The sequence below is a fragment of the Anolis carolinensis genome, chromosome 4, assembly GCF_035594765.1.
Source record: "Anolis carolinensis isolate JA03-04 chromosome 4, rAnoCar3.1.pri, whole genome shotgun sequence".
In the NCBI taxonomy this organism is placed as follows: domain Eukaryota; kingdom Metazoa; phylum Chordata; class Lepidosauria; order Squamata; family Dactyloidae; genus Anolis; species Anolis carolinensis.
Window position 1 is genome coordinate 16,400,393 of NC_085844.1, and position 23,346 is coordinate 16,423,738.

Below are 23,346 nucleotides of genomic sequence, written 5' to 3' on the forward strand. Positions count from 1 at the left end.
GAAGTGTGGTCCTGCTTCTGGCCAATGAGATAGTCAAGTTAATTAGGGTTGTTGTTGTTGTTGTTGTTGTTGTTGTTGTGTGCCTTCAAGGCATTTCAGACTTTGGGTGAGCCTAAGTCTAAAATTTATTTATTTATTATTTATTTATTTACTGCATTTATTTACTACATTTGTATCACACCCTTCTCACCCCAAAGGGGACTCAGAGTGGTTTACAAATTATATGTACATACAATATATTATATTATTAGCATAGCACAATATTAGCATTATATATTACTATATTGAACTATACCACTAAATTGTAATATTATTAGTAATATTATATGTAGTATAGAATATATAATTAATATTATTATATGGTATTATTAGTAGTGTTATATTGTATTACATTATAATGTTATTATCAATATTATATGTATATACAATATATTATATTATAAAACTGAGGGCGGGGGCCAGGTAAATGACCTCGGAGGGCCGCATCCGGCCCCCGGGCCTTAGTTTGGGGACCCCTGGCCTACTGCTTTTATTCTGTGACTGAGAAAGTGTGACTTGCCCAGTGGGTTTTCCATGGGGATTTGAACCATTTTTATCATGTCAGAAGTGACTTGAGAACATACTGCAAGTCACATCTGGTGTGAGAGAATTGGCTGTCAACAGAGACATTGCCCAGGTGATCCCTGGATGTGTTAGCTGGGAGGCTTCTCTAATGTCCCCGAAAGCTAGAGCTGACAAGCAGGAGCTCACCCCATCTCACGGATTCAAACCGGAAACCTTCAGGTCAGCAATCCAGCCTTCAGATCAGCAATCTAGCCAGCACAAGTGTTTAACCCACAGCGCCACCGCAGTGGGTTAAATACCCATAAGGTGTATCTACACTGTAGAATTAATACAGTTGGACACCAATTTTACTGCCATGGCTTAATGTTATGGAACGATGGGAGCTGTAGTTTTTACAGGTTCTTTCACCTTCTATGCCAAAGTGTGCTGGTGCCTCACCCAACTACAAATCCCAGGATTCCATAGCATGGAGCTCTGGCAGTTAAAGTGGTACCAAGCTGCATTAATGTGACAGTGTACATACAACCCAAGTCTCCAGAATCATGCTCCAGTGCTCAAGCACCATGGCTTGTTCTTATTTAGCATTATCTAGATACAGTGGGAAGACAAGGATTCAAAGCTTTTGGGGGGCATGAAACTATAGGTCTCTGGATTCTTTGGATAGCCATCCCAAACACCAGTCACTTTTAAAAAATGCTTTTGAAGTTTCCAAAGGACTGCCTATCTCTCTGATTATCTAATAATACAAGGCTTTCGCAATTTTAATAAACCTTGTCTTGGAGCCAACATTCAAAACATGATTAGTGCTCGGGTGTGGGTAACCTAATCACATTACCTGGGTAGCCTGCATATAACACCAACTGAGATAACTTCGGGGAAGTAATTTGAGATACGATGGCGTCGGACATCCACTTAGCCAGTTCATGGAAACTATGTTTGCTCGCTCGGTGTGGTAACACCCTTAGAATAGCAAATGAAAGGTGCAGTTAAGGTTGAAGGTAGTCTTTCTGTTGTTTTGATCAGCTCACTTTCCCTCGTCTTTTCTTTCCAAGGGTCACCTTCCTGAAAAGGGAACAGCCAGGAAAGATTGTTCTAATTCTATCAATTCAATCAAACATTTTTCCTCAATCCCTCTTGCAATCATTGCAGTCATATTTCCTACATTTTAATTGCAGGAAATAGTTGTGGAAATAAAGTGAATGTTTTCTAAATATCTTGCAGCCTTAGTGAAGTCCATCACATTTTGATTAAGATGTTCACAGCATACCTGTCAATGATTCAGAGGAAATAATAGCTTCTCTATCTGTCAGAACATTTCAGTGTTGTCACAAATAAACGGTATTATATATTGCATGATTTCTGAGATCTGAATGGCAATATCTACATTTTAAGGTTGCGTGGGTGCATCAACACTGTAGAATTAATCAAATTTGACACCATTTTAACTGCCAAGGCTCAATGCTATGAGGTTGTGAGAGTTGTAGTTTTGTAGGGTCTTTAGCTTTCTCTGCCAAAGAGTACTGATGCCTCACCAAATCCCTGGATTCAGAAAATACCCACCAATACAAAAAGTGAATCTCTGGGTCTTCCAATGTAATTTTATTGTGTGCATCTTGCCAAGATATAGGGTTCACTATTATCCATGCTATCAGGTATCCATGGTGTCTACCCCACCATCCTCACCATTCCCTGTTACAGGGTACTTCATTTTGAATCATTATCAATTTCATATCCTTTAATCCGGATGTTATTGCAGTTCAACAGAATTTGGAATGGTTCCCACCCATGCTTTAGTCTTAACCCCATAACTACCAAAATAGGGTTTTCAGCTTTGCTCAGCAGGTGAGAAGCCAGCAGATGACCAGGGATAGAATAAGTTTACATATATGAACTCCCTACGCTGTGTAACTCCCTGCATTACTTCACTCACTGGCTGATCTATCCTGGCGTCAGCAGCTGAAAGTGGTGTGATATTTCTCACATGACCTTTGACTTCAAGCATGGCAAACAACTTGCTTTCACAACAGAGACTGGGCACCGGCTATAGCATATATGACCTCCCCATCGTAGAGAAGTGCAATCCACCCACAGATGCATCTCGCATAGTTTGCAAATTGCAATTAACTACAGTCATCCTGCAACTTTATGCAACAATAGCCATGGGCAATTGAGAAGAAAGATGGGACCAAGTTGTCTTTTTAAAAACACTGTCACCCACACACATGCTTTTCTGAGTTTCTATAGTTACTATAGCAGCAAGCACTGCCATTTTCTGCTTCCTATCTGCTTTGTTGGATCTGTTTGTGTATCTTGCTCCTGCCTTGCTACAGTTGTCAGGTTGTGACATAGAGATCTGGCCATCCATCTTCCTTTCTAGTCTAGTTGAGCAGCACAAAACAAGACAAGACATGTTCCACCCTAAAAATCAATACTACAGGGAAAGTCCATCCGTTCTTCAGTTTTGAAATGAAGACCAAGAACAAAAACTTACATTGTCTTTGGGATAGTATAAATCCCCCCATGCAGAATTAGGCATTTCTCTATGAAATCTTTGTGTTTAATAGCAATGATATGCATCTGAACTAAGATACCAAATGGGCAAAGGCATACATATAAAAGCACATTGCTTGTGCAACTCCCTCAGAAATGAACAGTGATTTCACAACAGACAAAAATACATGTATCCTTACATATATGTAGGAGACCAACCCAATTCCAGCCAATGACTTCAAGAAATGCCTATAATACAGATAAAATAGAGCATCATGCATCTAGAGCAATAGCTGAGATCCTACTATGCCTAACTGTGTGATAATAATGTCATTTAACATACAAACATGTTAAGAAAATTGTGATGTGAGAAATAGGCATCATATGAGATGTTCTGTTGCAAAGCAAGGGCTCCTACCGCTTAATAGGACACCATAGAAAGTTGGGGAAATTTCCCATAACTTTCCACTGCCCTGTATTTTGGATTATCTGTGACCCATGTCTCCGTTGGGGGCCAATGCTCCAGCCATGCACTGTCATTGTGCAAAGGCAATGTACCAGTCTTCTGCACTGCAATTCTTTCATAACACAATTGCTTGCTCCACTCATGTAATGAACATGATGGTGCAATTCTGACATGACAATGCTCCCCTCCTGGGAATATGGCCATTGCATAACACCACACTTCTAAACTGCATCATCATTAAGTTGGTTTACAACTTTGTAAAATCCCAGCAAGATGCCATCCAATAAATTCAGAATGATGTCTGAATAGAGAGCCATGTTCTATGCACTCTTGAGTGCAAATGGTGAGGAAATGTCTCCAGCCCAAATGACAACAGCATGGCCATATCATTCCGGACTAACTGGCACACTCCAATACCTGTAACCAATATTTTTTCAACATTCAGATATGTGTTAGAGACTCTTGACTTCATAAGTCCCATGGTTTCCTTCATGGTTCTGGTACTGAAGTGGAAAACCTCAAACTCAATCTGGCCTTCTGATGGTCACACTACTAGAACACCTTCACCTAGAATTTCTCTTGCTTTTATATAACTTTCCACTAGTTGAAATCTTTGTCCTTATTGTCACCAAGAGCTGCTATGTTTGACCTCACTCTTTTGCCTTCAGTTTCTGCCATCACATCAATATGGTCCCCCAAAACTTTCCTAAAGCTGAACTTGGACTTTGGGTTGGAAAAAGGATCACTATTTTTGCTCTAATACCTGCTTCCCCATCCCACACCCTCATGTCTGCTGCAATGAGAAGGTTTTCATGAGATACAGAACCAGGGGTGGCCAACTAGATGGGATAGGTGAGAAGAAACCAGTACTAAAGTTTCTTGGACACTTCTTAAATGAAATAGTTCTACCATCACCAACTGTATCTCACTCATTTCAGTTCAAATTTATGGCTCCCATAGGGGACAGTAAATCCACTCTGGGTTCTACTCCAAATTGTGATGTAACTACCCAAAGAGTAAAACACTTCTCCCAAAACAGGTTCAGCACTTGGATAGCTCTCTTAAAATTCACTGTCCCATGGAAAGCAGCAAACATCAGTGATCAAAGCCAGGTAAACTGAAGGCTTCCACAACTTGTCTCAACCTCTTGATTGTTTCTTTGCAAAGGAAAGATTCAAATTAAGAAGGCAAAAACTGAGTAATTTGTTATGAAACCAGATTTATTAAACTTTTTGTACAGGAATTGTACAACTTCATCATATCAATTTCCAAAAATGTACATATTTACAAACATCCAACATAGTGTTGCCAGCTTTCCACCTACCAATATATACAGACTTGTCAGCAGGTCTGAGAACCTTTACAAAAAACAAAATAAAACAAAACAACCCAACTGTATCACAGATACAAATATATTAAAGCAAACACAAGAGCTTTAGTGCAATCAAGGTCAAGAAATAAACTTTTATCTCTAATTCTCTTGATTATATCAAGTTAGTATTGCCAGCCATAATTCACATTTAAACGGCTCTTTGACATCTCGGAGGGCTGGGACAGAGAGAGACCCACACAAAATACAGTTTTTAAAAAGAGAAAATGGCAAAACATTGCAAGAAGAGCACATAAGGTATACAAAGCTCTTTCAAGAACAGGAACTTCACCACTTTGACTTTGAGAGGCTGGATCTACACTTTCATATAAAAGTTTGGAACTGTTATTATATGGTTAGTGTAGACCCATATAATGAGTTTATATATTTTGGAAAAGCATTATATGGGTATCTACACTGTCCATTTAATGTAATTTCAAACTGCATTGTTTAACAGTGTAGATCCAGCCAAAGATAAGCCTTAAAGTGATGTGAGCCTTAAGAAAGTTGTTAAAAAAAGGACCAAACATATTTAATGCACAGAATATGAGAATTGTAGTCAGTGACAACTTTCAGTTTCCATGCTCATGAGTCCAGAATTTAAAGGAGTTATTAATGCTTGCAAAACGTGGTGTACTCTTTCAAAAAACTTCGCTTCCTTTTTACACATGAAACACATTCCTGCAAGCATATTTGCTATGACATTAGTCCAAAAGCATGTGTGTTGGTCCAATGAATGCCCAACTTCCTCTGGGGTACTTACACAGTGTTTGACAAATGAGGAGAGAAAGCAAAATGCAACCTAAATGAACTTTTGCAATTATGTTTAACATGGCAAGTGCATGTTTCCACAAACCAGAACAGCCACCTTTGTCAGGAAGTTCATTACCATTCCCAGGAATCTAATGCTTCTTCTGGTCTGAGGACTATCTGGCACTAAATTTGAATGGCAAAACTCACCGCAGCCAAGAAACAGGTGAAAATGGAAAAAGGGGAAGAAATTTCCAGAGGCATAGTACAGTCAAATAGGAACATTTGGATATTGTTCTGGGGTTACTTAAATAGTCACTCTGAAAGGAGTTCTTTATTTTGTATGACAGAGGATGACAAAGCTCTTTTTTTAAAGACTTCAACTGCCAGAACTCCAGTGGGGTGAGTTGAAAATCTGTACTCCAAAAATGAGATAGGAACCTCCAAAGCTTTGCAAAATAATGATGTAATACATTAAAGAGCAAAACCTACATAAAAAAACCCAACATACTTGAGTGCATGCAACAAGATAGGGCTTATCTATGCCTCTCAGGCTTGGACACCCCACCCTTCGCTGGTGTATTTTGATATCTGGGCACATGATGGTATTTTCTGAGCAACTGCACCCAGACAGGAAAGACCATAAAGTCCAGGGGGGAAAGCAATATAGCTCACTTGATCAACGTTTTTTTAAAAAGTATTTTAAAAGTTATGCTTCAAACAGGATGCTTAAATGGTATGCAGAAAACAGAGGAACAAGGTCAGATATGAGCTTTACACCTGAATCCACACATATCCCATCAAAGCCAATGACAAGATCTCTGTTGGTTTCAAGTGGTTCTGATTTCTCCTTCAGAACAATCTAAGAGGAAGTGTAGAACTGCATGATTAAAGATGGCATTTTGATAGCTTAGAAATGATACTTCCTCGTGCATTACGGCTCTCAGGACCCTTCCGCTAGCATAGCCAACGTTAGCCAAAAGTTTGGCTTGACCAAGCTTGATGATTCTGCCAAGTTGGAAGGTCCGACCTCAAATCAGTTATATAAGCACACAGAGAATCCCAATACTTTCTGCGCTGTGACTATCACCCACCTCATCTGGCACCAGAAGTAGCATGGCTGTATCCGCTCTCTTACATCACCGGTAAGACGATTCTGTAATCAAAGCCCGTCTGACAGCCCTGCCATTTTTATGATGTATGAGTGACACAGGAGAGCCCAGCTGACTCTTGCGAGGCAGCCCCAGCAGCATAAACCTGCTAAATGTAGCAAGACCACATGGATCTGAAGACAACAGAAGGAGCCCAGCACCTCCCAAAGCTGTTTTGCTAGAGAAAAGGAAGGCCAAGTAAGGCTGCAGTCCTCAGATTGCTTACTCCAAATGAGTCAGACTGATCTCCCATCAAAATCCAGAATAAGATACTCCTTTTCCCCCTCCCTTCAGAATTGCAGCTCAAATGTCCAAGGCCTAAAGATGCAGTCACACCCTTCTATGGGCAGATCCATTTGCTCCAGAAAGTCATCCCTAAGCAAGTCCATAATGCTCAATATTGAAAGATTACCCCTAGGCTAAGCAGGCTAAGGGCTACACCTTTTTTTGTTTGTTTGTTTAGTCAGATTGCAAGTTTCCTTAGAAAGAGGATAATTGAGGGCAGAAGCTCTTGGAAGGGTATGTGTTTGCAACACAGAAAATGAACAGAACAAAACAAAGTTTAAAGTTTAAAGTACAAGGCTGAGGGGTCTCTCCCTCTCTCCTCTCCGAGGCAAAATATTAACAACAACAATAATAATTCTGAGCTAGCAAAAAAAGGAACTGATGTCGTCGTCTTCTCGCAACTTCTCCGGAACAATCTGATCAAAGGCTCTTGTGTCCTGGTCAGCATACCCAGATTCCAAAACTGCGTCAAACCAAGGATGGAGCAGGATTTCTGCAGCCGTGAGTCTTTCGGATGGCTCCCGCCTGAGGAGGCTACGGATGAGGCACCGGGCTTTGGGCGAGATGTGGTCAGGGATACAGAACTGTCCGCGCCGGATTTTAGAAAACAGAGTGGTAGGGTCCGAGTCGTGGAAAGGATAGCGCCCCACGAGGAGGGTGTACAGCATCACACCTAAGCTCCAAACGTCTGCTGACTTTCCGGAATAAGTCCCTGTGGTGTTCAGGATTTCCGGACTGACGTAGGCTGGGCAGCCGTGTTTGTCCGACAAGGCATCATCCTCGCCTTTGATGATGTGCGTATCTTCCAAGCTTTCTAATCTCAGCTGTGTCCTGGGGAAGAGAAGAAGCCAACACGTTAGTTACAAAACCATGCCAGGGAACCACACAAAGAAGCCCATCAGCCAAAAATACACAACCTGGAAATGTTACTTTTTGAGGATTTCGGCTCTCAGCATACCCCAATTAGGGGAAACCTCTTACAACCTCTGCATTATAAATGAGAGCACTTTGAATCTGTTACTCACATGATGGCAACTAGATGCACATAGCAATTTTGACATTTGGTCAATAATGAGAGCATGACAAAACAACAAACATGTAGGTAAGAGAGATATTGATAAGCCGGACAATGCATATAAAATGGAATAAAGTCTGGAAACAAAGCCCTATAAATACCCTGTTTTCCCAAAAATAAGACATCCCCGAAAAATAAGACCTAGTAGAAGTTTTGCTGAATTGCTAAATATAAGGCCTCCCCCGAAAGTAAGACCTAGCAAAGTTTTTGTTTGGAAGCATGCCCAGCGCCTGCCAAAGAGAACACCAAAGCATGCAGGATTGGTAAATGTTCATACCAGTTGTACATGGAAATAATGATAGTAGCAAGAAATTCTTGATAGGATTCACAGTTTGTCTGGTTATGTTGGTTTGTGATGACAACTACTGTACAGTATATAATAAATGTTCATTTTTTGTTCAACAGTTCATAGAAAGTAAGACATCCCCTGAAAATAAGACCTAGCACATCTTTGGGAGCAAACATTAATATAAGACACTGTCTTATTTTCGGGGAAGCACGATGGTTGGAGAAGAAAAGGTTAAGAGAGGTTATGATAGCCATATTTTAATATTTGAGAAATTGTCATGTTTTCTGCTGCTCTTGAGACTATTTTTGGACCAATGGATTCAAACTGCAGGAAAAGAGTTTCCATCTAAATATGAGAAAGGTGGCAATATGCTACCCTGGAGTGTGGTGGAGTCTCCTTCCTTAGAGGTTTTTAAACTTGGGACTGGGTGGCCATCTGCCAGGAATGATTGGATTGTTTAGCCCTGCATAACTGTAGGTTGAACTAGATAGGCTTTGTGGTTTCTTCCAACTCTATTATTCTATGTGTAAGAACAAGGAATTCTGTTAGACTCACACATTTACAGCATGGCCTTTTGGTGACTACTACCCGCCTCATTAGCAACTGGTGGAAGCACTGAGAAACGCTTTGTGTTATGAGTAAGCCATCACAGATCAAATGCTAAAGACGGAAATTTGGTTATCATTCACTGGGTGAAAATACAAACCAACGGCTTTTAGACTGAGACAGTTCACAGCCTGTGCAGTGAGCCATCCAGTGACGATGGATCAAATGATGCACCTGTATGTGCCAAATGGTATAAAAAACACCCCTCTCAACTCAGGGAGGGAGCTGCTAGTATTAGCAGCCAATACAGCTTGGGTCACCATGTTACTCACAACCATGTGGCATATTTTCTATTGCTATGCCAGTGTAAATGAAGGGCTGTTTGCTTTATGGGATTTAGCATTCTTCACACACTCATGCCTTGATGACTACAAACTGTACTAATGACACACACAGAGGGAATACAACACTGCAGAGGCAGCATCTCTCACACACACTTTTCTGTGGGTCCCATTCACTCATGTAGCTGTTGGCAACCACCAAGAGACATTCATCAGAGACGGGAACCACCCATTCAGAATTCAGTACAACTAAGTCAGATTCACAGGGCAGAAAGCTTGGATCGGAGCCGATTTTGCCCTGGTGACGTCAAGCCTTAACTGGCTGGTGGATCACTGCCAAAATCCACCTCTCTTTTGTTCCTGCAACAGTCATAGCTCTTGAGCTCACATACTTTTTATTTTCCTCTACGTACGAACCCGCCTCACAAGTTACATGACTTTTTGAGCAAACGTCTATTCCAAAGGATTTACGCTATTAGGGAGTTCCTAGTTGTTGTTTGTAAGGTCAGTCGGTTATATACTCCCAGCTCCTGACAGCTCCATGGGCAACTTTCCTTAGTGTTTTACCAGCCAAAGAAATGCCTTGACTGCTTGTTGTCCCCAGGGTGACCTTCCTGTCCTAAAGCAAGGTTTCTGCCTCCCCCTCCCTCCCTCCCAACTTCATCAGTTGGTTCTGTAAATGGAAAATATGACTCAACCGACTCTGCCTGCCCTTCGCCTGGCAGGGGCATTCAAACTCTGCACCTGTGCTTGCAAGAAGAACTAACGTCTTGCCTGGCATTGCTTAACCCTCTCGTTGCCAAACACAATGCATGTGACAATTGGCCCTGTGCAATAACAAGTTTCCACATTAACAGCACCGGCTGCAACCTGCTGTTTCAGCAACTGAAGTCAGTTGATCAGAGGTATACAAACAACAATTTTCCTTCACAAAGTCATAGAGTGGGAAGCAAGCCATGAGGGCCATCCAGAACAACCCTATTCTCCCACCCAGGAACATCCAAACAAAGCATTCCCGACAGATAGTCACCCAGCCCATTTATAAACCTCTAAAAAGAGGAGACTCCACAATACTCCAAGGCAGCATATTCCAAATTACTGTCATTAACAAGTCAACTCATCCCCTTTTCTATATGAAAAATCAAAAGTGGAAGTAGTGAAGAGTGGAAATGACTGCTTTGTGACAGACTCACACCATCTATTAATGATAGATATGGTTCATACCAGCATGTTCTTTGTTCAGTTATTGAATGACTGGTGACTTGAAGCTGAATGAGACTCTATTACTAACTCTATTAAAGAACATTTAGCAGAGGACGCAGAAGGTCCCATCTGATCTTGGAAGCTAAGTAGAGTCAGCTGTGATTAATACTGGAATGGGATAGGACCAACAAATACCAGGCTCTGTAGACTATATTTTAGAGGAAAGGACTACAAAACTGCCTCTGAGTCCTTTTGCCTAAGAAAAATCTATGAAATTCATGGGGTTATCATATCACGAAAACATATACACAGAGAGAGTGGGTGAAAGAGGAAGCTATAGTTTTGGCATATAATCATTTCAGGCCCTGGAACCTTTCTGTAATATTCACCATCAACACTTCCAGTGTAGGCTCATTTTGAAAGTCTCTTTGTACAGAAGACAATGGAAAGCTTGCTTTTAATCACAATCTTCTACTGATCTACACAAATGATGGCCACACTCCACAATTTGCAAACTCACTTCCTGGGCCAGACATCATATTAGGTCACGCCAACCACCTCCTCTTATTACCTCAGCTTCTCATTTTCTCCTTTCCACGCCTAATTATTGCTACTACCGGTGCACTATTATACTTCCACATCCATTTATTTCCACACCCTATTAAATATGGTCTGATTTTTGCTTTAAAACCCACTCCCGTTTCAAATCAACTTCATGACCCTATCTCATGCATGCTAGGATCAGATCACTGGGAGTGTCTGTACAAATTCAGCATTACACAGACAAAGCTCCCCTTTGTTGGAACAGACCAAAGGATCAGCAAGCTCAAAATCCTGTCCTCAACAGTGATCACTCAAATGTTTCTCTGAAGCCAACAACACAGAGTTGTACTCTTCTGACCCATCTTCATAATTTATCCTGCCAATGCCCTAAACCTCCAACCAAGAAGGGAGAGAAGCAGCAAAAAGCATAAGACATGTGCCGAATCCCTATCAAGAGAGCAATGGAAGTGTATGTGATGAAGCACAAGAAGACACCTAAATCAGACCTCCTTCAGACAACTTCAGCCTGGACCTGAAACTTCAGCATTTCTAAGTATGAATTCTCCAATTTAGTCTGGAGGCTACCAAATCAGACCCAGAGAACATCCTGCTATGCTGGGAACCAATAACTTGTGGATATAACTGACATCTACACAACCATAAATTACCTTAACAGAAAAGAATTACATGTCATAGAACACACACACACAATTAAAAATACCAGCAACAAGGTTAAAGTCTACTCAGTTCATCCAGCCTAGGATTTATAGGCAACTAAGGCATCACTTCAAAGCAATGCACGGATTGCGACACTCAAGTGTAAAATTGTTTCTGCTGATGTCAGAAGCAGGACTCCTACAGAGTTCAAGTGGGTTAGATTTTTCACACCTATTCAGAGCTGCCCACATTTAACCCAACCAACAGTTATCTCATCGAGGAGTTTTGCAAAATCCACGTTATCTTCCTCCTCTGCACCTCTAATTATACATACGCACACTCACTCTGCTTTATCTAATGTTTCTTGCTTCCAACATCAGCACTCACAGCCAACTCCTCCATTGGCTGATGCACAACACAAACTATATGTATAGCATCATCTCTGGCATTCACGAAAAGAAAAACAAGCCAGGGACTATTTCTATCAGGAATTGGAATTATACATCCTGTTCGAGGCTTTCATGCAGAAACGCCAGAAATGCGGAAGCTCCAGGAATGGGAGAACATCTGCAGAAGTCTCCATGATCTCCAAATCCCAGTTAAAACAAACTATACCCCCTCCATGTCTTGTTTAAGATACCTAAACCTCCTTTTTAAATAAAATTCTGACTTGCAGGAATGAGAAATGGAGTGGAAGCACCCAAAGATTTCTCTGGATGTCTACCTCATTGGCAAGTTTGAGATGCACTCCATGATTTTAGATGCACCCAGAACCACCTCTTCAAGAGATGGCCACTGAACCTTGCAGTCTTTTAGTTCAGTGAAGAGGCATCCTGCAAAGCAAACCTTGCAAGTCTGGAGCTGGTCTCAAGAGCATATGCTTCTTTTTCACTCCACTATGAATCTCCTCAACTCATCCCAGAAACTAGAGATCTGAGGAACCTACTCCCAGATACATATACAAGTAGATCAATACACACAAGGAGCTTGCTGGACAACCAATATACAGTGGTGTGTGACAACTAAGGTATCATAACTTGGTTTATGCTAACTTTAGAATAAATGCAATGTCAATCCATGGTTCAGGAAAGAAGAGAGGAAATTGTGTTTCACTGAGTTGGGATCTTTGGTAGCTAGCTTTGAACTGCATTTGCAGCTAAGTGGTTCAGAAATCATAGCTTAAAATATGGGTATTAGGAAACATTCAGCCTTTATGAACAAATGGCAAATATCATTTGCAGAACAAGTTTCAAGTGCAGGTGATAAAGCTGGACATTCAATTCCACCATCAACACTAGTCACAGCCAACGTATGATAACCTTTGTATGTAGATTCTGCTCTACCAATCACTAATTACAGCACAATTCGCAATCAAAGCCTATGTCCAAATGTAATCTTACAAATATGTGGCACTTAATACTGCAGCAGCCACCTCACATTGTAATCTAGAAGACTAAAACCACTCAGGACCAGTGCAATCTGCAAACCTGTTAAGCCAGCGTCCTTTTGCTTGAGCCAGTTAATCATCCAGATCCTAACTCAATCAAAATAAAGCACATGCTATGACTGGAAAGAATTTCTACTACTTTAAATTGGAATATTCTACCTACAAAAGTACTCCTCGGTCCTATTTTATATGAAATTGGTTTACGTGCAAATGCAAGAATGTAAGAACAGGACGGACTGTCTGCTAATGGGAATCAGAGGAAGTACATCATGTACACCTCCCACAAAGCTTGGTTTAATCATGTGCATACATGCTGGACAACCAGGATCGGGCAGCAAGTTCCCAGCTCATAAACATTTCACAAAACAAAACCAGTCCCATTTCTACATAGGACTACAGACATTACTCCTCACCCCAATACAGGGAATTGGTGTAAAACAGGCACACACTTTTCTGAAACTTCTTCAATTTTCTTAAGAGAAACTTTTTAAAAAGCAAAATGAATTCATGGAGCTTCAGAAGAGAAAGTTAGAGCAGCACCACTAAAGAGAACAGCACCACAAAGGGATCAAGGTCCAAAGAACCACTGAATTAGCTCATTGAATTAATTCATTATACTAAAAGGGACTTTCAGCATGGAAACTGAATGAGGTTTTTAAAGGCAGCTTGTAATATGACATGGGCGTGTCTGTCTGCTCTTTGCTATGCAAAGCCTAACGTCCCACTGGGCACATGTACATTCTTGAGTATAGTAGTTTCTTTGGAGCCAAGCCAGGAGGAAAGCAGATGTTTATATAACATGAGTAATGCAGTAAAGCACAGAAGGAGCTGGGGATTGAACCAGGAAGTCCTAGTTCATATCTTGTGCCTGCCATATACCCAGCACACATCCTTCTACATAGCACCCCCACCCATCTCCCCAACCTCCTTAGGGAACAGCTGTAAGGATTACCAATATGTTACACGTCATATAGATTATACCTTATATTGTTATGTTTAGGCACCGTGCACACAAGAGCTGGCAAAATAAACCACCATACAAATCTGCACCAGCAATTTGTGTTCAGTTGTCTTTTCTTCCGTTTTAAAGAGAAGATGGGAAATGTGTGCCTTCCAGATGCCGTGGGACTGCAATTCCCATCAGTCAGGAATACTGAAAGTTGGCATTCGACAATATCTTGAGAACCTCAAGATTTCCAGCACTGATCAATGCCAACGCAGAACAATGAAATGGTTTTTAGGAAATCACCAGCAGCCCATGAGCCAATATTTCCAACCATTCCCAGTTGAATGAGCACCACCAATGGGAAAAGAAACTTGAGACAGAACATATGGCTTTAACCTTTTCCCTCCTATATAGATCCCCTTGTCAAAACAGCATCTTGTCCCAACTAGACGTCATCCAAAGTCATAAAGGTATCTCTGTCAAAGCACACTAAACAAAGGCCAGCCACAAATCCCAACTCACCTTTCTTCACTAGAGAACACGAATTTCCTAAGTTTAAGGTCCCCCAGAACGATGGCCGACTGGTGGCAATGAGCGACAGCCGAAACAATCTGCTTGAAGAGTCGGGCAGCTTCTTGCTCCGGCAGCCGCTTGCAGCTCCTCACATAGGAATGCATGTCTCCAAAGTCCTTGTCAAAGAAGACGTAGGCCTTGGTCTCGCCGAGAATTACTTCCACAATCCCAGTGATGTTTCGGTGGGACGGCAGCTGGATGTACGGCCGTATTTTGTCCTGGTAGTGTTTGAGCGGGAAGACCTGGAAACAGCACCAAAAGGAAGAAGAGAAAATCAATATCCATTCATTTTTTGTAGCAAGGGAATAAGGAAACAAGAGTAAATGGGCTTGCTCACTTCCACGGAGGGTTTTTTAAAAGTATAGTTGATGATTTTGCAGCTGTGAAATAGGACGGGGTAATTAAGTAATTTTTATCCTGCCTTTCTTATGGCACAGGATCCAAGGTGTCTTACAATAAATTCTAGTACAGCTGAAACCCAGAAGAGGCAATAGCAAAAATAATTTTATCAAAAGCACTCAATTCAAGCTGTTTAAAAACATATTAAATCACAGTAAAAGGGATACATGCATAACTATTAAAAGACCTTTCATTGAGTACCAAAGGCCTGCCAAAATAAAAAAAAAAAGTCTTTGTTGGCTGGGGAAAAAAGTACAGAGAAGGGGCCAAGCAAGTCTCCCATGGGAAGGAATTCTAAACTTGGGAAGAGCCATCAAGAAAACCCTTGCTTGTCCTTGCCAAGCACACTTAGGATTACTAATTAAGTCTTGAAATGACAGTGTTTACTTGTGGCGAAAACAGGAGGAACCACGTTTTGGAGAAATGCAAATTTTGCCAAGATAAATCTGATGAGGCAGCAGGAATGGCTCTTGTCTGAGTGGAAGTGGGGATTTAGATGGGTTCAGATGCCAATGGGATGTCCTGTTATGTTAACACAACAACTCCCTATCTGTGTGGAATATATGTTCCTGCTTTCATGTGGATATGCAAATCCATTGATAACTGCAAACACGATTGAAATGAAGACTATCATAGACTAAAAAATGGAAGACTAAAAAATGCCTACTTTGTTGGACATAAATAATCATTCCATAGATACAAGGTTGTCCTTGATACATAAATGAAATGTTACTGTATAGAAGCAGAGTATTGATTCATAGCAAAGCATTCTTTGTATTTGGCTTATCTTTCTTTTTTTATTCATTTTAACGTGTGAGAATTGCTGCACTTTCAGTATCTGCTTTTTTAAAAAAAATCTTTTAAAAAATGTTTAAAATAAATCACAATCATTGACAGATGAACTATCCATTAAATCATTGATCCAGGAGCTACAACAGAGGTAAAATAAGCAGAAACTAAAATGAGACAAAATGTGAAAAGGGACAGAGCTCTTAGAAGAGTTACTCCTTCTTTGGGAAGTGCCTACTTGATATAAACCGGCTTTTATTTTCATGCTCTGGATTTAGAACTAAGTGTGGGATATATATAGTCATAAGAGATGACAAATTGATGTACAGCTACCAGTCAGAAAGCTAAAGTGAACTTCCACATACAGAGATAGCATTCCCAGAAGATTATAGATACCTGTTAGCAAAAGAAAAGCCCATGTGCCCCACTCAGGACCAGACCAGAGGCATCTGACTGGCTACTGATTGAAACAGAACAGCAAACTAGTCAGAGCTTAGCTCGAACCAATTCCTACATGCAACATCAGCCTGGTTAGTTTTCTCCAAAGCCAAATGCATAAACATCACGCCCTTTCATTCAACGTCATCCTGGGGTGCCTGCCAATTCCTGACTCCACACTCAACATGATCCCAGTGAGGATAAAACTCCAACGTCTCACTAGGCATGCAATGCTTACAACATACTCTCCCAATCCACTGACCACTGGATGGCATCTGAATGATAGGTGTTGGAGACCAAAACTTGGGTGGGGTGGAGAAAGTTCATTGGGCCCTACCCTTAGGATCCTCAAAAATGAAAGTGGTCAACCAGCCACTTGAAATCTACAACAACAAATCACTGTGTGCAAACAGTTTACGCACATGACCACCAGATAAGCACCTCTCAGGTAGAAGAGCAGAAGAAGAGGAAAAAGGTCCTTCTAAAGCCAGTGAAGCCTTCACCTTTTGAGTTTGCCCAGAATGATTCAGACCAAGGTGACAGTACAAGCAAATTCCAACTTCAGAGCGTGCCAAGCCACTGAAGCAAGGGAAGAAGAGGATTAAAGACTCTCGTGTGCTTTATTCGCAGAGATTTTGCAAGACTCCAGTCATGTTCTCCGAATGACCTGCCTAGCTCTGCTGGGTTACTCACATCCTAGGCCTGACGGGGAGCCGTGACATACGCACGGTGTCACCCTTCCCATTCATTCGACCCAGCAACACTCCTACAGAGAAAACAAACTGGAAGGTACAATCATCCTCTCCCCTGTCTCACCAATTCTCGGCTGTCTATCTCACTCTCTCTCAATCTTTGGAAGGGCTCCATTGCTGGCAGCCTTGCAAATAAAGTCTACAAACACGACAATTCCCATCTCAAGCAGACCTACAACTCAGAACTCCTATCTCACAACCCCTGAGGATGCCTGTCATAGATGTGGGCGAAACGTCAGGAGAAAATACTTCTGGAACATGGCCGGGCTGTGGCGCAGGCTGGAAAGCAAGCCAGCTGCAACAAATCACTCTGACCAAGAGGTCATGAGTTCTAGGCCAGCCCGTGCCTGCGTCTTGTCTCTGTTATATGTTATGGCATTGAATGTTTGCCTTTATGTGTGCAATGTGATCCGCCCTGAGTCCCCTTCGGGGTGAGAAGGGTGGAATATAAATGCTGCAAATAAATAAAATAAATAATACAGCCCGGAAAACATACAACAACCCTGAGACCTACAACTGTCCTTCAAAGAACATATATGACTGCTCTTATCCCAAGCAAACCTACAATTGTCCTCTAAAGTACACAAATCATAGTAAAATTTCCCTAGTGCAAAGAAGAACAGTCATTATGGTGAATGATGGCACGAGAGCCCACCTGCAAGCCTGAAAAAACATTGCCATCTCCAAATGACCATCCTAATTTGCAAGTGGAAAGTTTGACCCAGATTTGTGATAAATACTCAGCGAACTACAGGACTGCCAAGTGACCACCGAATTTGGACCAATCCTTTTGCTACCAAAGCTTATTGCAGGGTGTAGGCAAGTTAGTAAACTCCAGCCTGTTTGCACCACAGAAATGGGCAAGGATTATGGGAGTTGTAGTTCAAAGGGACTCAAAAGCCTACCCTTCGCATGACCAAAAATTAACTGAAACATGTCCCTGGCCCCATTATGTCTCCATCCCTTTGTTCTGCCACCTGCCCTGTGCTGAACTTTTAGACTGCAAGCTCAGCCAAGGATAGAACTATCCTACTATATACTTGGTGCAGCATAATGGTGTGAACATATGTGCCTATTGACGTACTGCAACCTCATGAATTTCAGGGTGTTTCCTTAGGCAAGAAATACTCAGAGGTGTATTATACCAGACATGTGGAAACTTGGGACATCTAGGTGTTTTGGACTTCAACTCCCACCATTCCTAACAGCCTCAGGCCCTTTCCTTTTCCCCCTCAGCCGCTTAAGCGGCTGAGGGGGAAAAGGAAGGGGCCTGAGGCTGTTAGGAATGGTGGGAGTTGGAGTCCAAAACACCTGGAGCTCCCAAGTTTCCCCATGCCTGTATTATACCAATGTAGTTTTCAACAACTGAAATAAAGGATCCCCATGATCCAGAAGCTGGCTTTTGTTGTTTTCAAGAGACTTGACGAGGCACTGAAGGAAATAATTTTGCCAACTCCAAGTTCCAAAGCTCGTAAAAGCCACAAAGAGTGAGAGAGCTGTTCTGAAATAACTCCTGTTTATTTTCATGAGCCCACTGCAGAATAAGCAACCAAGATTAGGTTCTCCAAGTTTCCAAAAGCCTGCCATATGAAAGGTGGCAGTCGGCAGGTGGCAGCATTCCACGCAGCCTCTCCAATTACTGCCCGGCTCTAAGAAACTCGAAAAATAGGCAAGGCATGCGTCTCCGAGTGTATGTGTGTGTTTTATTTGAAGAGCTGAGCTGAGGACACCTCATGGAAAACTTGGAAAGCTATGCTTTGTCAGAGCCAATTCCTCCGCTTGCGTAGCTTCTGCAGGAAGGGAGCGGAAAACAACGGAGGATGACGGATGAGATCCTTAACCCTTTGGTTAGTGCCGGATGGGTGAACAGGCGGTTTTTTTTTTTGCAACCGAGACAGATGTTTACATCTCAGTTTCCTTTAAAGGGAAATACTCCTTGCTATTCAATTTGCAGAGCAGAACCGTGTTTCAAAGCACACCAAAGAGTATTCCTATTTTAAAAAATTCTAAAATCAGGACAGTAAATAAAGAACAACACTCAGAAGACAAGGGAATTCCAGACAAGAAACAATCAGAGCAGGCTAACACCTCCCAACAAAGGATTCAGGCAGGAGGCAGCCAAGCTTTGAAGCTGCAAGGCCACTCATAGAATCATAGAATAGTAGAGTTGGAAGAGACCTCATGGGCCATCCAGTCCAACCCCCTGCCAAGAAGCAGGAAATCGCATTCAAAGCACCCCCGACAGATGGCCATCCAGCCTCTGCTTAAAAGCCTCAAAGGAGGAGCGTCCACCACAGTCTGTGGGAGAGAGTTCCACTGCCAAACAGCTCTCACACTCAATACTAATCAAGCTGGACAATTGCAACATTCACACTTGTCTCAGGCAAGCAAGAGTTCTTTCTCCCACCCTGGACCTTCCCCAGATATATTAATTTCACTTGCCTAGTTTCCAACAAACCTCACAACCTCTGAGGATGCCTGCCATAGATGTGGGTGAAACGTCAGGACAGAATGCTTCTGGAGCATGGCCAGACAGCCCGGAAAACTCACAGCAAACCAGGATTCCTATTGTCCACTTTTCTTAAGAAATTCCTTCCAAGATGCAACCAGACACATCTGAGATTGCCTCTATTAAGATGAATGGGTCATATATTCCCAAATAAACAAAAGATGTCGAAGCCTCACAACTTCCAGCTGCCTCAAGCTCTTTCCTTCCTCCCTCCTCAATTCATGCCATCTACATTGTGGAATGCACTTTGATACCACTTTAACTCTATGCTACTGAGTTGGAGCCTTACAAGGTCATTGGTGGCTGCTTTGCCTCATCAAACGACAACTCCCATTACCCCAAAACACGGCGCCATGGCAGTTAAAGTGGTGCCAAACTGCTTCAGTTCCACAGTATGGATTTTTTTTTCCTTATGTCAGGAGCGACTTGAGAAACTGCAAGTCGCTTCTGGTGTGAGAAAATGGGCTGTCTGCAAGGAAGTTGCCCAGGGGACACCCGGATGTTTTACTCACTCCTGGTGTGAGAAAATGGTCTATCTACAAGGACGTTGCCCAGGGGACACCCAGATGTTTTATTCTGGTGTGAGAAAACGGGCTGTCTGCAAGGACGTTGCCCAGGGGATGCCCGGATGTTTTAGTCACTTCTGGGGTGAGAGAATGGGCTGTCTACAAGGACGTTGCCCAGGGGACACCCGGATGTTTTACTCACTTCTGGGGTGAGAGAATGGGCTGTCTACAAGGACGTTGCCCAGGGGACACCCGGATGTTTTACTCACTTCTGGGGTGAGAGAATGGGTTGTCTACAAGGATGTTGCCCTGGGGACACCCGGATGTTTTATTCACTTCTGGTGTGAGAAAATGGGCTGTCTACAAGGACGTTGCTCAGGGGACACCCGGATGTTTTATTCACTTCTGGTGTGAGAAAATGGGCTGTCTACAAGGATGTTGCCCAGGGGACACCCGGATGTTTTATTCACTTCTGGTGTGAGAAAATGGGCCGTCTGCAAGGACGTTGCCCGGGGGGGGGGGGTACCAAGATGTTTTACCATCCTTGTGGGAGGCTTCTCTCATGTCCCTTCATGCAAAGCTGGAGCTGACAGACAGGAGCTCACCCCGCTCCCAAGAATTTGAACCGCCGGATCTTTTGATCACAACCCATTGCACCCACAGTATGGGATGAATAATACAATACTCACACAGACGGTTGTGTAAAGCAGTGCTCATGATTCCTGGCATCCGATCCGGCTGCCCTTTAAAACGCCGGATATTACAAAAACAAAGCATGGAGAGAGGGGAGGCTTTGACTTTGGGAAAGTTTGATTCACCTTCTTTAAAAAAACTTTTCGTTTGTGACCCCAAAAATTTCAAAATATTTCACGATGGGTTAGGAACTGTATAGAAAAGAAGCCTTGCACAATCATATCCTAAAAGTTCCTGGGAAGTTTTGCAAAACAGAGCCGCGGAACCTGCAAACGTCCAACCTGTTTCTGAATGGCCTTGCAGGTTCAAAGCCTGGCTGTGTAGATCAGGTATAGGGAAACTTGGGCTCTCCAGGTGTTTTGGACTTCAACTCCCAGCATTCCTAACAGCCTCAGGCCCCTTCCTTTCCCGCGGCTGAGGGGGAAAAGGAAGGGGCCTGAGGCTGTTAGGAATGCTGGGAGTTGAAGTCCAAAGGGCCCAAATTGGTATAGCATTGAGGCATCTCCCAGTCTTACCTTGCAGCGCAGCTCCCGCCCGGTGTTGATCTCCAGCGCCCGGGAGACGGACTCCCTGTCGGGCAGGGGCAGGAGGAGATACCCGGCCACCAGGCTGGGCCCCTGGGCTCCGGGTCCGGGAGGCGGGGAGAGGAAAGCGGGAGAAGCCGGGGCGCTGAGGCAGTCCGGATGGGGAGCAGGGGACGGAGGAGCAGCGGGAGAAGGCGCCCCCTCGACGGCCAGGCGGGCGCACTTGGCGGCGCTGGGGGCGGCGCTGTCTTCGTGCAGGAGGAGCCGCTTGGGAGGGGGCTGCAGCGGGCGGCTCATGGCGCCTAGGTCCGCGGTCTGCTCCGCTCCCTTCGGCAGCCTGCGACCATCTGCCGGCGCCCGACTCCAGGAGCGCCTCAAAGTTCCCCGTGACGTCAGACCCAGAGTGGGCGGGGACTCCCGTTCGAGGACACGCCCCCTTCTCGGGCGCCCATTGGGAGGATATGGGAACCCGGAGTTGCCCGTGACGTAAGTAGGCGGAGTCGAGCCCATTCAAGAAAGCGCCCGGGAGGGACCTCCCTACTGCGCGTGCGCGGGAGCCTTGCTGCATCACACACTGCTAGCTGCATCATTTATTTATTTGTGGCATTTATATCCCGCCCTTCTCACCACGAAGGGGGCTCGGAGTGGCTTACAAGTTATATGTACATACAATATATTATATTATTAGCCTAGAACAATATTAGTATTATATGTGCAGTTTGACACCATCTTAACTGTCATGGCTCAGTGCAATGAAATCCTGGGAGTTGTAGTTTTACAAGATCTTTAGCCTTCCTTGACAATGGTTTCTGTTGGAATCTCAGGATTCCATGGCATGGTGTCATGACAGTTGAACTGGTATTAAACTGTGTTAAAACTGTGTAAAAGACCCTATTGTATATACATATAATATTCATAATATTATATTGTAATACGATATAATACTAATAATACAATATAATAATATTAATTATATATCGTATTTTACATGTAATATTACTAATAATATTACAATATGTTGATACAGTACAATATAGTAATTTGTTACCAGTATTGTACTATACTAATATAATATTGTATGTAAATTTAATTTGTAAGCCGCTCTGAGTCCCCTTCGGGGTGAGAAGGGCGGCATATAAATGTAGCAAATAAATAAATAATAAATAAAAGACCCAGTCTTTTGAACTTGAACACACCCATTTGTATTTTAGAATGTTTTTATGAATGTTGATGTAAGTTAATAATTTTTAATCTGATTTATAGTGTACTAGCTGTGCCCGGCCACGCGTTGCTGTGGCGAAGTATGGTGGTATGGGAAATAAAGTACTGAGGAATTGGTGGTAGTTAAGGTAAAGGGTAAAGGTTTTCTCCTGACATTAAGTCCAGTTGTGTCCGACTGCACACTAAAGTGGATTATATGGCAGTGTGGAGTCAAGATAATCCAGTTCAAAGCAGATAATATAAGATTATAAATGGGTTATATAGCTGTGTGGAAGGGCCTTGAGTCTACACTGCTATATAATCCAGTTCAAATCTGATAATCTGTATTTTATAGGCAGTGTGGAAGAGGCCTAAGTGAGGCCTAACTCTGCCTGTCCCCTGGGCTGAGTGGGTTGCTAGGAGGCCAAGTGAGCGGTTTGCTCCTCTCCACAGTTGCATGTTGCAGATTCCACTTTGTAGCTCCATTTCTTAAGGTTGGCTCTGCATCTCATGGAGCCAGAGTGCAGTCTGTTCAGCACCTTCCGTGGGAAGTTGCTGCCAAGTACAAGAGTAATAAGGTTGAACACTGTGAAAGCCACCTACTGTATGGCTATCAGTCTCCTCCCAGACTTAAATTAAGGAAAAGGTTCATGAGAACCACAGTAACAACAAGAATATCCCTGTGAGCAGCAAAATCAGGCAATTCCTATTGGATGGTCCTCCTGTGAGGGTCTTCTTCCAGGGGCAAACCAAAAATGGGCAACTTGGAAGTCCTTGAACAGATTCAGAAGAGGAGTGGGCTGATCAAAAGACAATATGTCAGAATGGCACTACCTAGAAG

General features: G+C 42.8%; 1 protein-coding gene across 1 annotated transcript; it reads right to left on the bottom strand.

Annotated features, from left to right (window-relative positions):
• Positions 1–4,722: 4,722 nt before the first annotated feature.
• trib1 (tribbles pseudokinase 1) lies at positions 4,723–21,700 on the bottom strand. The gene is made up of 3 exons (XM_003219404.4): positions 21,297–21,700; positions 14,645–14,937; positions 4,723–7,906 (listed from the first exon to the last, which is right to left on the bottom strand). The coding sequence occupies exons 1-3, from the start codon at positions 21,600–21,602 to the stop codon at positions 7,438–7,440; spliced, it is 1,068 nt and encodes a 355-aa protein (XP_003219452.2). The 5' UTR covers positions 21,603–21,700; the 3' UTR covers positions 4,723–7,437.
• Between the last annotated feature and the right edge of the window lie 1,646 nt (positions 21,701–23,346).

Coding starts and splice junctions, on each gene's coding strand:
- trib1 (XM_003219404.4), bottom strand. CDS start 21,602: ATGAGCCGCCCGCTGCAGCCCCCTCCCAAGCGGCTCCTCCTGCACGAA. Junction 14,938..21,296: donor GGCGGGAGCTGCGCTGCAAG/GTAAGACTGGGA, acceptor TGCTGTTTCCAG/GTCTTCCCGCTCAAACACTA. Junction 7,907..14,644: donor GTGTTCTCTAGTGAAGAAAG/GTGAGTTGGGAT, acceptor TCTCTTCCCCAG/GACACAGCTGAGATTAGAAA.